General features: G+C 41.8%; 1 protein-coding gene across 1 annotated transcript; it reads right to left on the bottom strand.

Moving 5' to 3' along the window:
- Positions 1-1098: 1098 nt before the first annotated feature.
- Positions 1099-13870, bottom strand: LOC130702721 (uncharacterized). The gene is made up of 7 exons (XM_057524334.2): positions 13127-13870; positions 7842-8054; positions 6441-6579; positions 5003-5129; positions 4826-4874; positions 4533-4712; positions 1099-3878 (listed from the first exon to the last, which is right to left on the bottom strand). The coding sequence occupies exons 1-7, from the start codon at positions 13483-13485 to the stop codon at positions 1472-1474; spliced, it is 3474 nt and encodes a 1157-aa protein (XP_057380317.1). The 5' UTR covers positions 13486-13870; the 3' UTR covers positions 1099-1471.
- Between the last annotated feature and the right edge of the window lie 1894 nt (positions 13871-15764).

The raw sequence follows: 15764 nt of genomic DNA on the forward strand, positions 1-15764 counted from the left end.
CGTCTTTCGAAACACTAGATATCGAGGACGCAGGAAGAGATCTAAATAGGGGAAGCGCTATAGGGAAGTTGGCATTTCGTGTATATCTGAATCATGTTTTTGTAATGCAACGAATCATATTTCTTACCCGGTGCTGACGATCAAATTTGCGATATAGAGTATTCTGATAGTTCTATTCATAATAATCTCAAGTAAGATGTAGAATCGAAACATTAAGAGGAGCCTTCCATTAAAACCATTGAACTAGCTCTCGATTTCGATTTGAGTTTTTGTTTGCAACCATGCTGGCATTTAATTTAGAAGCGACAATATATCAAACGCAGATGCTCTATTTATAACTAAAATGTGAGCATTGCATGAACTTTGTTTGCCATGGTTTTCGGAGTTAATAGAAACGTAGTTAACTTCAATTACATTGAACCTTAAAAAAGGACGTACCAAAAGGCTTATTATTTATTCTTGGGAGTTAAACCTATGGCAGTTAATTAGGAATGCAAAACACATCTGCCCACACAGACTCCAAAAAAGACAAAAACTTTTCTTGATTTGGTCTTGCAGCTTCGTCCTTGCTGCCATTTTTGGTCAAAGCATTAACCTTCGTCCATAACTTACTCGACGTGGCCCTCACTTCAGTATATGTTCCTGCGTTTACACCGACGAGAGAGATAAATGTCAGCACGAAGTTTTCCGTATTTCCTTAAAAACATAGGGAACCTTGAGCTGCATGCCCTTGAATTCGGCTATGTTCGAAGAAGAGAGAACAACGCAAGCGGCGGTACAGAATGTGAATTTTAAGTTTTTTAGGACGGACCGAACAGACCTGCTGTAGCGCTCGCCGCCACCATGGCCCTGCTTTGGTCAACTGATATGTAACGCCCAGTTCTGGTCAACAGAATTATTGTTTGATTACTTTCTGACAACCATACGCTGCATTATCGAAAAATTTTTATCTACTGAGTTCTTATGCCACCTTTCCTTTCCTTCCTTCGATGAGCGATAAAAGCAAGCTTAGAAATTGATATTTTCTTACTTTGCTTTTACACATTCACCCCAAACCACATGCTGATGGGTGTCAATAGTAAATATGGGATAAACGGATAACTATTCACAAGTGTATAACCATCAACAAAAACGTGCGCGCGACACTTTAACCATTGACATTCAAAAACTGGTTTAGCAAGCCAGTGGCAGTCACGTGGGAAGAGGAAAATAAAAATAATAATAAAAAAAAAATGAAGAAAAAAAAATTTGAAAATACACTAGTCAGAGGCCACTGGTATCCACTCCTAAACTAGTGGGGACTTGTGTTGGTTGTGAGAGAAAGTTGTGGGGTTAGACATGCCATTAGCTGGTAGTTTCATTTTCACACTTAATAATGATTTTTTTTTTCAATTGTTTTAATGTAAATATGTTGCGAAAGGTACAGAAGACTTGACAACCAATAAGAATAGGATGACGTTTTGTGGGATTCTCATTTGAACGGGCCGGGTGTTGATTGGCGTCGGGACCTATATGTGCTGCTTGTTGATGGCGGGTTAGTGCCAGCATTGTCACCATCGACTTTCGTCCCAAACTTTTCAAAAGCGCGCGCCACCGATCCAATGCAAACGCGATTCCATGGCTGGGCCAATAAGGATATCTCTGACTGAACGCTAAAAGAACGTGGCCGTCCCGTCCAGCTCACTGGTGGACTGGTCAGGGCTCCTTCGATCAAATCCGCTTCCGGTTCAGTTCCGTTACCACAATCACGGGCACCCGCTGTTTTCTTGCGCCGCGGCTCGCGCGTTGCTTCGAGGCCTTCATCACTGGACCGATCACTCAGGTCGCTACTCGAACTGCAGCCCGTATCACTAGAGACGGACCCAGATCTTAGTCCATAATCCTCCTCCACTTCTGGCGCAGTTATTGTTTTCTCCTTCTGCTCCTCCACTGTTTTATCCTCAGATCTTTTAGTCATCCCGCCTTCCGGTGCTCCTAATGGAGTCGGTTCCTCGTTTCGAGGACTGCAAATGGCGTCTTCTGGTAAACGCGGAAGAGCCCGAATGTCCCACGACAAGTGATGCGACTTGGGCCGCATGGTAACTTCAGCATTCCGTTGAATTCCTTGGGTAGTAGGTGCCAACGGCGAACTGGTTGGAACTGCCGCCATCCCTGACACTAGGCTTCTTTCGAAAACCTGAATAGATGTCGACACAGGCTTGAAAACGGTTTTTTTCTTCTCAAGCTTGCCGGTAGAAACCGGCCCGGAAGGCGGCGCAGTCGATTCCTGGTGATGAATGAAGCCTTCCGACAATTTCTTCACGCTGTTAGGTCTAGGCACAGCCGGTTCGGCGACAGCTTTGGCTGTGGCATTCACGGTGACGCCAGGTAGTTGACATTGGTTGAAACTTGTGATTAACTCGCTAACTGATAGCTTGATCTCGGGTTGTTTGCCTGTGGTCGAAGGGCTAATGATAGAAGAAACGTCTTCTTGCCTCGATCCGCATGCCCAAGAGGCTCGTCTTCGGTTCAGACATGACGTGAGCAGTTGGCGTTGGCTGTCGGACAGCGAAGCGGTATCAATGGATGTCACACTCATCCTAGCAGGCGTGGGTGAGTCAGTGGGTTTTATAACTGCTGGTGACGGGTTTGGAGGGGAAAGCAGAGCGGGGGCCGTATCAGACCCAAGTGCCGTCGTCGCAGATTCATCGGTTGGCAAAGGACTAGTAGAAGTGGGTTGGTCTTTAAGACTGAAGGAAGAAGGAAATGCAAAATTTTTACGTGCGGAATAACCCGCAATGATATTGGGACTGACAGGAGATTTACTAGCCGCTGACGAAGTGTTTCCGTCTGCCGTGTTGGCATTTGACGTGGGCCAATTCCACGGAGATTTACCTAAAGATGGCGACAGAGCTTCGGTGAGCGACGTTATTTTTGGGACAGGTGGGCCATTTGAGCTGAGTCGCTTCAACGATGACGCCACCGCGTCCGCGCGACTAAGCACAGGCTCATGTTTCACTTCTTCCTGTGGCTGGATAGTGTCACAAGTGTCATTCGTCGTCGTTTCGTTACAGCTGGCCGGTGCGTCGGACACAGCAGCATCGGCATCAGCTTTATGGGTGGCCGAATTGAGCTCTTGCGTTGGGGTCTCTGAACGGGAATTGGACGGTGTGATTTCATCGACGAAATCGGCCGTGATCGTTTTCTCTCTTTCGTCGCACAACGTTTCGGTGCTCTCCGACAGAACTTTGTTTAATTCTAGAATCTCCTCTACCGTGATCCCTTCTGCTGGTGACGTAAGCTCGGTAGAAAGCGTGCCAAGAGTTGGCAGAATTCTTGGAAGTTCGTCCTTATCCAGAGTTGGAATTGTGAAACACTCGAGCGACTGCGTTGCCGGCAGAATGTCAAAGTAGCCTGAAGAATCTTGCACGGGCATGGCAGGACTTTGCACGGTTAGGAGGCTAAGAACCTCGTGTGACTTTGAGAGGTTGCGCAAAGCATGAAGGCGCTCCCTGGATTGGGCTGCAGTCGATCTGAATTCTTCGCAAAGATGGTCGCGCGATCGCGATACACTTAAGCGCATCTCGCAGAGGCGCTCGCGCGATTTCGACGTGCTCTTGCGCAAGTTGGAGGCGGCCACCCTTTCATAAAGGACCTCACGCGACTTCGACATGGCGCGTAGCAGCGAACGCGCAGTTGTCGACGGTGACGACCCGTGTCCGTTAATTGAGGTGGCCGAACGGGGACACGCTAATGTCGCAGCACCTGAAGGACCATTGTGAAGCGCTGAATTTTTCCGTTGACTCTCCGACGAAATGGTCTCCCTTTGATGACTTGCTACGTTTTTCCACGAAGTCAACCACGGATGCTTTAGACATTCTTTCACTGTAGGCCGACAGCTGAAATAAATTTTCCACAAAATTTTTTAACTTACTTTTTTCTTTCACGAACAAAAAAAAAACATGTCAGCGGCTTAAACTTATTCTTTTCGCTACAGCGTGGCGTTGAGCATGAAATTTTATAGTAGAACGATTCACAAAGATTTGCGAGTGCCTTGGACTACTCGCGCCTCTCTCATTCCAAGCTAATTTTGGAATTTCCTGTAGATTGTTTGTAACGTCTTACTACGACTCTTGGCTGTGCGGGTGAAATGCTAACGCAGTGGACCTAACTGCCTTGCACTGATCAAGTCACGGATCAAGGCTTTGCTAGCAGTCTGAGCAAAAACGTTTAAGCGTTAGCAACTTTTGTACACAGCAATTAAAAGGAATTTTGTTTATCCAATACGTGCATGGAACTCAAACTACTTACTTCCCTCTGACGACGGACCACATGAACCCTATGAAATAATATGGGCGCTAATTTAAAAGTTGTTCTTGGCAACCAGCGAAATCAATGCGTGTTAAGCCGACGCCGCCCACGAGATATTCCGTGGGAAGTCAACTAACTATGCAATTTTTTCAATCGTATCGCGCAGCTTTTAGGAATTGTTTTCACAAACCCCTGGTCGTTTTGGAGTTTGCATTTATAGAGACATATTGAATTTAGAGTACCTCGGTTCTCTGGATAATGTTTTGCGAATAAAATCCTCGGCCTGGGGGGAAATGTCTTCGAAAAGCTCGTCAGGGAAATCCAGCTGCCCGTGACAGATGTTTTGGAACGTCTCCTGATCGGTATCACCGCCGAAAGGTGTGAAGCCCGTCAGCAAAACATACGCCATCACTCCCACAGACCTTTGCGAACCGACATAAAGATACACTTGTTACTCCAACTCCAGTTTACCGACGATGTGAGTTCAAACATTTTTTATAATAGCTCTACAAAAACGTGTTAGCAAAATCTTTACCAGATATCAGCCGACAAGTTGATAGGCTCGTAATGCAAAATTTCCGGTGCTGGTAGAATGATCGAATGGCAAAGAAAAATAAGTGAACAGAAAAAGAAATGCGATTAAGTGGCAGCGATATCCATAAATGATGAAAACAGTAAATAAATTTACGACTTGGAAATGAGCTGAACATACAAACATAGTCGGGGGTGCCCAGTAATTCACGAACTTCTTGTCCGGCGACGATAACCCTGGAGATCTCCAGATCACATAGTTTGACGTCGCAGTCTGGAAAAGTGCCCATGAGCAATACGTTTTGCAACTGTCCAAATAAATCAGATAAAACAGAACGATTTGGTGTGAGAATATTGAAACGGATTCAAACAACAAACTTATTTATGGATTTTGTGTTTACTAGAGATTATATCTCGTTCATTGGACTGTATAGCATTTAACAAGGTAATGAAAATGGTACTGCAAAAATTGATTAAAAGGGATTTGCAGCAAACGCCGTTTTATTTTCGAAATTTTACCTATACCCGTGTTTTTCGGTAAACTTGATAACTTGAACAACAAGATTGGTATTGATAGACACATCTGTTAATAGTGCGCAAAGTGAAAACTTGATTGTGAGCGAAACTTCTGAGTGGCGATCGGCGAGTTCCAACAGGAAGCTGCTGATGTAATATCAAAATAATGTGTATCACCTGTTTCCGGCTATCGAAAATGGTTGCCAAACAAGTAAAGACTCGGAAAGATTCCTCAAAACGCTTTCGTCTGAGTTACTTTTAAATCAATGCTACTAAGCAGAAAAAAAATATGTACAGTATCTGTTAGCATAGCCTGGCCACTACACGTGCAGTACGGCGTGGTATTATGGCCTAATAGCTACGAAATCCATACCTACGTATGTCAATAGCAAATCTATGTTCATTGTTCGTCGTTACTTCTTGTACACCAGCAGAAAAAACCAGCATTATGAATGCACCAACAAGATAGCAATAAAAATGAACAAACGTTGTAGAGTGAAACGTCAACGAACTGACTATTTGTAAGTACAAAAATTATTACATGTAATACTTCTACATACAAAATCAGTAACCTGCTAGCCAACGGAAATACCTTGCGTTATACGCAACAGAAGATCCTTATTACGTTGTGTACGAGTTTTCGAGTAGAGTAGCTTAGCGGCATTACTCGAAAACACGGAAACGGCACAAAGAAAGAGCAGTTTACTACTATTACATTTGTTTTTGGCACATTAATCAGGGCTGCTGCTCAAGATGGAAAAACACATCGGGGAAACGCGAAGAAAAAAAAAAGAAAACCAAGTATTAGGATTCAAGGTATCCAAAACGAAGGGCATCACAGACTCAGCAAGTCGTCCTTGATTGACCGATTTTGGTCAATCTTCTCCCGTTTCCAAATATAGCTTGTCCTGCATGTCTTTTACGGTATTAGGAGGGGGAATAAGGAAATGAAATCGCTGGTTTGGCAACTTTTCGGTAGCACTGATTTGTTTCTTAGCTTGCATGTGGCATTTGCTTAGAAAATCCGTTCTGCAGCCATGTTCAACTTTCAAATCGAGGGAAGGTGAGGGCATGAAAAACGGACTTGAGAGAATTTTCTTTACCTTGATATCCAAGTGAGCCATGTTTCGTTCGTGGAGGAAAAGGATTCCCTCCAAGACTTGGCGGACAAACTTGACGGCGTCTCGTTCATAAGGCACCATGTCGTCGTCCATGAGCGTCTGAAGGTCACCACCAGGAGCACTGTGTAAAAAAAAATGTATTAAAAACATAACCAAGTTTATCTGCAATGATGACGCTGTAACAACTGAGCCAAGGCAAACGAAGAACTTGCTAAATGCGTACCACACTTTCAACGCGATATTTGTAATTGTGAGGAAAAGAGATTTAATTCAATATCATTCTCCGTATTTGCTCGGTAAAAGTGTTCTGTGTAGTTAGTAATTGCAACACTATTTACAAGTGACAAGGATAATTCCATCTTATATCCAGCTGGTCAAACAACTGCTCATTTCAGTTCTGTATACGTGTTGTCAAACAAATCGGTTTTAATACAGGCAAAAAAGTTTTGCACCTCTCTGGAACTTCTGCGCCCGGTTTCACATTTGGCTCTGTATTCAAGTCTCACAGCTTAAAATTTCCTAATGGTGTTTAAGACATTGATAAACTGAACAATTTTGTATTTTTCTTTCTTCAGTGACAGACGCACGACAGTTTTCTAAAAATTTCCGTTATATGCGTTCGTCTTTCCCGATGGTGGCAACAGTTAACCAACGCCGTTCTTTCGCCCATGACAAAGGATAAAACGTGACTGAATTAAGTCCCATGTCTTGATTCTACGCTTCCTTTTCCTTCCTGAGATAGACTGGAATCTTGAAAAGGCCAACGGCTACCAGCTACTAATATTTCGAATGTGTCATTATAAGGCAGTTAGAGCTGAAGCATATCGCTAGGAGGCATACCATCAGAGAAATCGAAAGGAAAAAGACAACGAGACGCGAAAATAGATACATATACGCGTACAAAGGCGAGTGCTGAGATTCGACCAAGAGCTTTCTCCATTTTGTACGAAGACAACATACGTGGTAAAATTGGGGTGAATGTAACTCACAGATTTTAACATTTTCTATGAAGCCCATCAAAGATAAAGTGAAGCAGACAACAAAACTATGCTTTGGTAAAATCCGGAGTTTGTTCAACTATTGTTTTGCTTCGTAATCAATGCTCGGCCCTTCCCAAGAAACGCAATCCTTCGGCTTTTGCTCCGCACGTTCTGGCTTTCAAATTTACATTTTCTTTGATAATAGTAAGCGGTTGTGACCTCACCGACGATTTCCCGTATGACCGCACCCATGTATACCGCAATAATGTAAATATATCTCTGTGTACCGCTTGAATACATCAATTCTAAGTGTCTGAAGAAACATGCGCAATACAAAAAAATAAAAATCTTGGGAAACAGTGAAGCTCTATAGCCGAAATGATGTCTACTGAGTGACACTTACTATTCCATGACGAGGATCATGTGTGTAGGCGTGTCGAAGACGTCGATCAAGTGGATGATGCGCGGATTGGTGGTGCAGAGGGACATGAGAGCGATCTCGTGCAAGATTTCCGTTGTGCAATCTTGGCCGTAGCGCATCTTGGCTGCGTATTTCGCCGCGTACTCTACACCAGTGGTACGATGCCGACATTTCCGGACAGTAGCAAATAAGCCACTAAAAGAAAACAAACAATTATTAAGCATATTAATCTTGAACATTTTTTTATTTTTTATTAATCTAGATACACCTAAAATGCACTAAATTTTATGGTCAATGGCTTTTGTTTTTCGGTTGAACGTTTGTTCACCAAATGCCGAATGATCCTGATTTCGACGAAACACTGTCCCCACCCAGTGCTAAATGGGGTCGTGTCAACGAAAACTTTCCAGCAAAATTTTTTTTTCTATAAAAGTTTCAGGGATGCCATAGGCAAAGCGCCAAGTCATTTCAGGCTTAAATTTGTTAAGAAATTAGGTGAATCCTTGGGAAAGAAGAATCACCTAAAATTATGGACAAATAGGATCTCGATAACAACAACGAGTGTTTAAGTCTCCTCTCTGCCCTCCAATATCGCATTACTTTCAAATTCCTTATGATGGTCATACACTTTTAAGAATGATTGGAAAACGTTTGTGCTATTACGTTGCATTACCAATCAACGAAACGAACGAGGAATAGAAGTGTTTAGAGAAACATGACCACTTGCTCAGAATTATTGATAAAAAAAAAAAAAAAAAAAAAAAAAAAGAGTTTGTTAATAGTTTTCTCTTGAATCAGCCCCACCCACTGTAAAAAAAATGCTGCCAACAAATGGCGAAGTTTCTAAAAACAAAATAATTTCCTCGTCCATTGTTGAATGAGGAATAACGACATGATTTGTCGTAGGATTGGGTGGGAACGGCGAATATTGAGAATTGCTGTTTCCTGTCATCTGTGATGCTGTATAATCATTCATAGCTTATGGCTGCTTGTTTAACGCTTATTTCATGAATGAAGAGGATGCGTAACTCCTAGGTTGTAATACTCAGATAACGCCAGCACCAATCACAAATCAAACACACCTTTTTCAAATGTTCTGAAACATTTTATGGTGATGAAAATCCCAATTGAAAATTTTTTGGGGTTCCATGCCAAGATGATAACGCAATCCGTCACAAGTTACACACCTTACGGAGGTTTGTTTCGACACAGTTTTCAAACTCGCCTTTTGACGACTGACTATTTTTTCTGTTTTCCTTTTTTTTTACATTTTTTATTTAGTTTTAGTTAACACCGCAAGAATTCTAAAACAAAAAAAAAATTTGATTTAGACAATTTCCGAAATTTGCTTATAGCACTCTCCGTTTTCCTCCCATTTAACCTATTGTTTTAAATACCATCCTCTCCACGCCCACGCCCCTAAGCCCGAGGGAATCGCATTTGCTAGGACGCCAAGAAGATGACTCAGAACGTGAAATCGTAATTTTTGTGGCTAGGAAATTTCGGAGCGTGCACGCCATTCGGCTTCGCTGAAAATTTTTGAATGAAAACAGTTTTTATTGACAACCAGGCATCCCCATTAGTGAGAGAATCATAATTAGGTGAGAGAGTCACAGTGTGGTAAAAGAGTCACACGTAGCGAAGAATCCACGTTTTTCCGCAAGAATTAAATCCTAGTTTTATTATTTTGATCACTTCGACAAGGGCCTTTTTACTCTCATGCCAACAAACAATTGTCCCAAAGGTAATTCTTCCCATTTTATTTATTTATTTAGTTTTTTAGTTTTGCCAATTTGTATGAAAAGGTTTTTTCATAATTTGAAACTGCTTCCGTCATATGGGTTCTTCGTTATCGAGCCTTTCTAGTTTCGACCTGTTAAGTGCTGAAAAACTGGAGATGCTCGCTTAGATCGCGGCAGTTGGTAGCTCCACAATGATTTCGTTCGGAACTAGTTCCTGTGCAAGTTTGGCCTGAGGAGAAACCATTGAATATTAAAAAAATTGGGTGCGTCGGCTATGGGCGGATAGGGCGTAGCGTTCAAGTCCACCGACATATTCGGTGAAATTTGTCATTTCACTTACTACAAGTGGTAATCTCCCTGAATATAAAGTTTAAACCTGCGGCCACCTTATGTGGCTGACAAAGGACACATGCAAATAAACGAGAATCAGTATTCTTCAAACCAATAGGTTTGGTTTTAAATATAATTCTCTCATCTCGTTACTTAATTTTGTGCACGATTTCAAAAAGTATCTACCATTTTACGTTTCGAAGTATCGCCGTTCCCAGAATTTTGTCGCTGCTCAAACTGCCTTTCGACCACACCCTCGATAAACCCCAAACAAGTTTGTTTCTAATAGCTGCCAATGGAATTCAACACAGTTTCCACGTACATTGCCTATTGTCGTGTACAATTTTTAGTTCTTCGGTGAGAAAATGTAACAAAGTAAATACACACAGTATTTTACGATCATTACTTAAATGTCGGACTAAGCTTTGTATCACTCCCTGCCATCTGCTCTCGCCTGCAACCAAAAAGTTTTCCTTGGCTGACTGACGTCATCGGCTATTTGACTATCACGTGGATCGGAGCACGAGTCTCACTGGTTGAAAACTCAGCCAGTCACTTCAGCTATCTGTTCAACTATGGTATGATTTTCTTTTGGGTCTGAATAGACACATGTTTTACTGGTCAGTATAGCGTGCCGGTTAATACATAGGTCAGGATAGGCCCTCCTGCAAATCTACGTAGAAAATGTAGGGCGCATCGGATGTTTTCACATCCAGAAATTGGATCAAGGGGCCACGCGCACGGACACATAGGCTCAGACGCCTTGATCGGAATGGACCAGAATAAATTACTTTGGCGTTTTATCCCATCTGCAGGAACTTGGCACTTGTATTAACGAGCTGAGAATGATGTGCGACGTCTTTTTTTTCCTTTTATCTCTCTTTTGCCTGAGAGAACGTTGAGAAGGAATAGATTTGAATTTGAATTTTTCCACCCACAGGTGCTAAGTTGCGCGAAAAAATAGTGCTTGCCCATAAAGCGACACGAAAATGAGCTTACGGTTCCAGGAACCCTTGCGGGTATTTTTGTACTTTAGGATAAACAAATTTAGCGTCCCCGCCGTTTCAAAGATATCTTTACGTTTTGGTTATTCATTTGTTTGATGTCTTTGCGCAGGGCATCTGCGTTTTTCGGCCGACATTATGGCTGATATGCGAAAATCAACGAATTTCTTCTGACGAAATTGGGGGACTAGTTTTGTACTTTTTTAAAAACTTATTTTTTATTTGAATTTTATGAATTAGAGAAACTCTGTTACGTTAACCATTTGGGTTGGCACTAAATTTTTCGTTTTCGGTATTTGCTATTCGTGCTTATTTTCCAAAAAAGAGACTTGCCAACCAAGGTTAGCCATTCTGGGTCTACTTGCTATCACGCCAAGGCGGTGTCTACCAACAACTCGTTGTTTTTTGTGTGTTTTTTTTCCCACTTGGTTCTTTTATCTATGTTCAGTGTTAAATATATTTATGTGTACATGTATTTTCTACACTACCTTATTGTGAAAGTTAGCTAGTTGAGCTTGAGGATTTGTCTTGATAAGCCCTATCCGCATGAACTATGAGATGGAGCTACAACGTCAAATTTAATCGTATTATAGCTGAATTACCAAACCACATTACCAAATTTAAAGCTTGAAAGGTACATTTCTAACATGGAAACATGTTGCCCTCTTTTCTTGTCAATGATTAAAATATATAATTAGAGACATGCGCATTAACCATTCCCTTCGTCACTGGTTTTTTCAGGAGTTTTCGCCCTTTTGATATTGTGTAATGATAATGCATTCCGGTTGGTGTTAGAATTTTCGTTCTAATGTGCCAAATCTCCCTCGTCCTTATCTGTGTTATAAAAAATTAATTGGTGATCACGTGAAACCGAAAATAGGCGCAAAAAATGCAAAGTGTGCATATTGGCAAGATCTGCTGTTAAATTGAGATTTGAATGTTGTCCCACGAAGGCACAAAGAGCAATGAAAACTAACACGGAAATTTTTTTTGATCGGGGCTGACGCCAAGAAACAACCATGTTAGGCATCCTCCTTGACTTTAGGTTTTGTGTACCTTAACCAATCGTTATTGCCTAGCTCTGTTCGCCGTATTAAGATTGCCTCATTCGACTGGCCTTCAATGAACGTTGCAACAAACCTGGCGGTGTTGGTCTCAAACCTAGCCTTATCATGACTTCTCATACTTTCGATGAAACACTCGTGAATGCGATCCTGGCTGTGACACGTCATCGCTCCTCTCGCAGGCCGTTGCCAGGTCAAAATGCGATAATTTTATTTAGCTACATAACGAAGTAAGACTTCAACTGACTTTCGCATGCAACTAGATACAAAAAAGCAACCAAATAAATCCTTTTAAAAGAATTTTTTAAAGAAGTACAAAAGGTGGCATACGTGTTGCCGAGTTGCAAGAAAAGGTTAGCTGTGCTATCCTTGGTTCGTCTTTTGTTTCTTAAGCAAAGGAGAAAGGAGGGGAATGAGAATCAAGCCATACGCAGCCCAGCTGCAGTTCACCTCTGCTAAGAGTAGCCGAGACGGAGGGACAAACGATGATGCTGCCGGCCCCTGAGCATGGCTAAAAAAGACTTTGAGAGAAAAAAGATGGCCAAATATGGACGAAGGCCATTGAACTAACGACCGAGCAAGCGAGAGGCAGCAGGTTTGCTATCCAGAACTATTTAGGCAATAAACCAAGGAAATGGAAGAGGAGAACACGATGATGAAAAAGGGAAGAAAGAAGGTGGAAAAACACACACACACAGCACATAGTCTGCCATACAAGTTTTTCTTATTCTTTTTTATTTCAAACAAGTTCAGACTCAAGGAATGGTTCTTCCTCTTTCCTTGACTTTCCTACTGTGACCATGAGGCTCGCTTAAGGGAGCCGATCATCTTTCTTTCGTTCGTAGACTATTTGATGTCTAAAAACTAAAACCCATCCAAGATAGGTAAGAAACTATTATGTCCACAGCCATGCATGTAACTTCGCAGAAACGAAAGAACTTTTCTTTTTTTTTCCTTTCCTCCTTTTTTTTCTTTTGCTTTTTTCCTATCTATCTCTATCGTTTCGTTCACATTCCAGAAACAAAATGAAAATAAAGTAAATAAATATCAATTCTCAATCCACCCATTTTTGGTGGCATTAAAACTCGAACAGGATATTGGCAGTCGATGATGCAAGCGAATCAAACCTGGCGAACGGTTCTTCCTCGACGGTGTAGTGCATGTCGATGGGGTCCGTCTGGACGAGTTTGTTCAATTTATCCTGATCGACGGTAACGACGCCGTTGACCACTTTTCGCATGTCGCAGATCGGCTCAACGGTAGCCACGCTGTGTTGGGTGTTACGCCGGTGGCCCGGCCGCCGCTTGTGGTGAAGCCGGGAACGGCCACCGCCGCCCCCGCCACCACCTATCCCAACACCTCCACTGCCTCCTCCGTTTCGTTCCATCGTTGATGTACTAACGTTAATCCCAACACTGGTACCGGATGTAGAAGAGGAGGATGCAGTGCCACCAGGGCCGTTGGATGACCCGGTGCGGCTCCTCATCCTTTGATCGTAACTGGCCAGTCACAGGCCGTTCGATATGGTTTTAACATTGAATGTATGCGTTATTAAATTTATTTTATTTTGTGTTTATGCTTTCCTTCTTATTTTCTTTTTTTTCTTTTTAATTTTTTGTTTTGTTTCCAGACGAAGTTGGTTTAATCCGAATCAAATACAGCCACACGACACTAACTGGCACATACACTATTCAGCACAACCAAGAGCAAAAGCAAATGCGTTTTCTGGCAAACTGCCGTGTTTGATGACTCAGCGCAGTTATGGCAAAGCGAGTCATACAGCGACGAAACTGGGACTGAATACTTTCTTTTCCATGCACCGCAGCATGCGTGACCAGCCACGGTAGATGCACACCAGCAACTGAATGTTAGTCAGCAATCCAACCTGCTTCTTGAAGCGTCATCAACCTGTTCTTGGTCTTTACGAATGGTTTGGGTTACAAAATTCAAAAGCCCTCGGGCTCGTGTTTTTTTTTCCTTTTTTTTTTTCCCTTTCTCTCTCTCTCTCTCTCTCTCTCTCTCTCTCTCTCTCTCTCTCTCTCTCTCTCTCTCTCTCTCTTTCTTTCTTTCTTTCTTTTTCTTCTTCTGTCTTTCTTTTTATTATTTTTTTTAGGTTCTGCTCGCGCCCCAAGTTCAGGCAACTCCTTTTCGAGACGCCCTTCATGCGCTGTCGTCTAGAAATGTTCTTGCCATAGACAAGAAAGTAATGAATATTGTTAATGCTAACTTCAGTAAAGATCGACGCTTGGGCCTCTACTTTTAATTATTGTAGTCAGAACACGGTCCACTAACGCTAAACAAAAACACACAATAGAAATGAATTTGATTTAAATAGAAATATAATCGCGGTTCATGTGCGACAAATAACATAGAACTGAGTTTCTTTAAAATGTTCATTGTAATTTTACATGCAAACGAATTTTTCAACTATGTTAGGCTTTCCTGCCGAAAATTGATATGCAATTTATTTCCTGTAACGAGAATGACTGCAACTTAAGCAGTCATTAGAATGACTCAATTTGTAAGTGTTTACTAGTCTAATTGACCAAAATATGATTTCAACCTGCAGGAGATTGACAACGGCCAATTCCGAAAAGAATGAAGATGTGTGCCGTGTTTCATTAAGCAATCACCGAACTATCACTATAGCAGCTTGCACGGGGTTTGGCAGCAGTTCACGTTATTCGCCTCAAAAAGCTTTGCGGAAATTATTGCCTGCATAGCGTTTCAACATCTGTGCAATACCTCGTGAAGTTTACTACCCTTGTTTCAAAAGTATAGCATTCAAATTATTAACCTGGTGGATGTGAAGATTTTTATCCCTACCCCGCTTTAAAAGATCAATAAACTTACCAACAAAACCGCTTTATATTTTAATGGCTATTGTTTGCGAGGTTCATGATTTGATCAAACCCGTTTGCCATAAAATAACACGATATCCTAAATAAGCGGTATCCTAATGACATAACGCATGTCGCATGATGCATGGTTTTACGAAATCAAATCGTTCTCGGTAACCGCCTTTACATAGACGAGTTTCATAGGAGCAGGTGACTATTGGCGGATTGCAAAAAAAAAAGAGAATCAGCTCTAAATCGTTTCAGGCTATTTCTTAATGCTTTCCATTTGCGCACTTTGCGACTCAAGTAACATTTTTATTGGTTAAGTACAGGAATATCTTAAAAGAATGAAAAGTAAGAAAGTACGGTACATCATATCAATTTGGAATCCACACTAGGTTGTTGTGTTCGACCTTGCTATTTTGCCGAAGGCAATAGCGGACGCCTTTATAGCCGAATCCCTCCCCAGATCGACTCTCTCGCAGGAGTCGACTGAGCAGTTGATCCAGCTCAACAAACGATCACCCGCAAAGTAGACCAATCCAGCAAATAAGTCTTCAATTGGTTTCCACTTACTTGTATACTGCTTTCTCTAGTATAGGTAACGCTTGTCAGAGAAAGCTTATCATTATAGTTTTCTTACCTTACCAATAGCCATGACCTTTTTTCCATTTTTATACCTTAACAACTGATTTAGGTCCAATTCTGTATGAATAACTTCCTATAATCACCAGCTGCAGAATGCAGCTAAAAATCTTTTGCGATATTTATGGTGAAAGCTTATCTAGCTGAACTGGATTTTGATGTTAAAACTTCTGTTAAAATAGCTATTGGGCTATTGGTCGATTCATTAGCCCTCGTTGGTAAACGACAACAATTGCCTGGCATTGGATATAAAAAAGCAGCCAGCGGAATTTTAAAATGA

The sequence above is a fragment of the Daphnia carinata genome, chromosome 1 (assembly GCF_022539665.2).
Source record: "Daphnia carinata strain CSIRO-1 chromosome 1, CSIRO_AGI_Dcar_HiC_V3, whole genome shotgun sequence".
Taxonomy (NCBI): Eukaryota; Metazoa; Arthropoda; class Branchiopoda; order Diplostraca; family Daphniidae; genus Daphnia; species Daphnia carinata.

Bases quoted from the DNA above. Each gene is read 5' to 3' on its own strand.
- LOC130702721 (XM_057524334.2), bottom strand. From the start codon at position 13,485: ATGAGGAGCCGCACCGGGTCATCCAACGGCCCTGGTGGCACTGCATCC. The intron at 8,055-13,126 runs GTTTGATTCGCT...GTTTTCTTTTAG, and splicing joins GAGGAAGAACCGTTCGCCAG to TGGCTTATTTGCTACTGTCC. The intron at 5,130-6,440 runs GTAAAGAAAATT...TTATTTGGACAG, and splicing joins TGGCTCACTTGGATATCAAG to TTGCAAAACGTATTGCTCAT.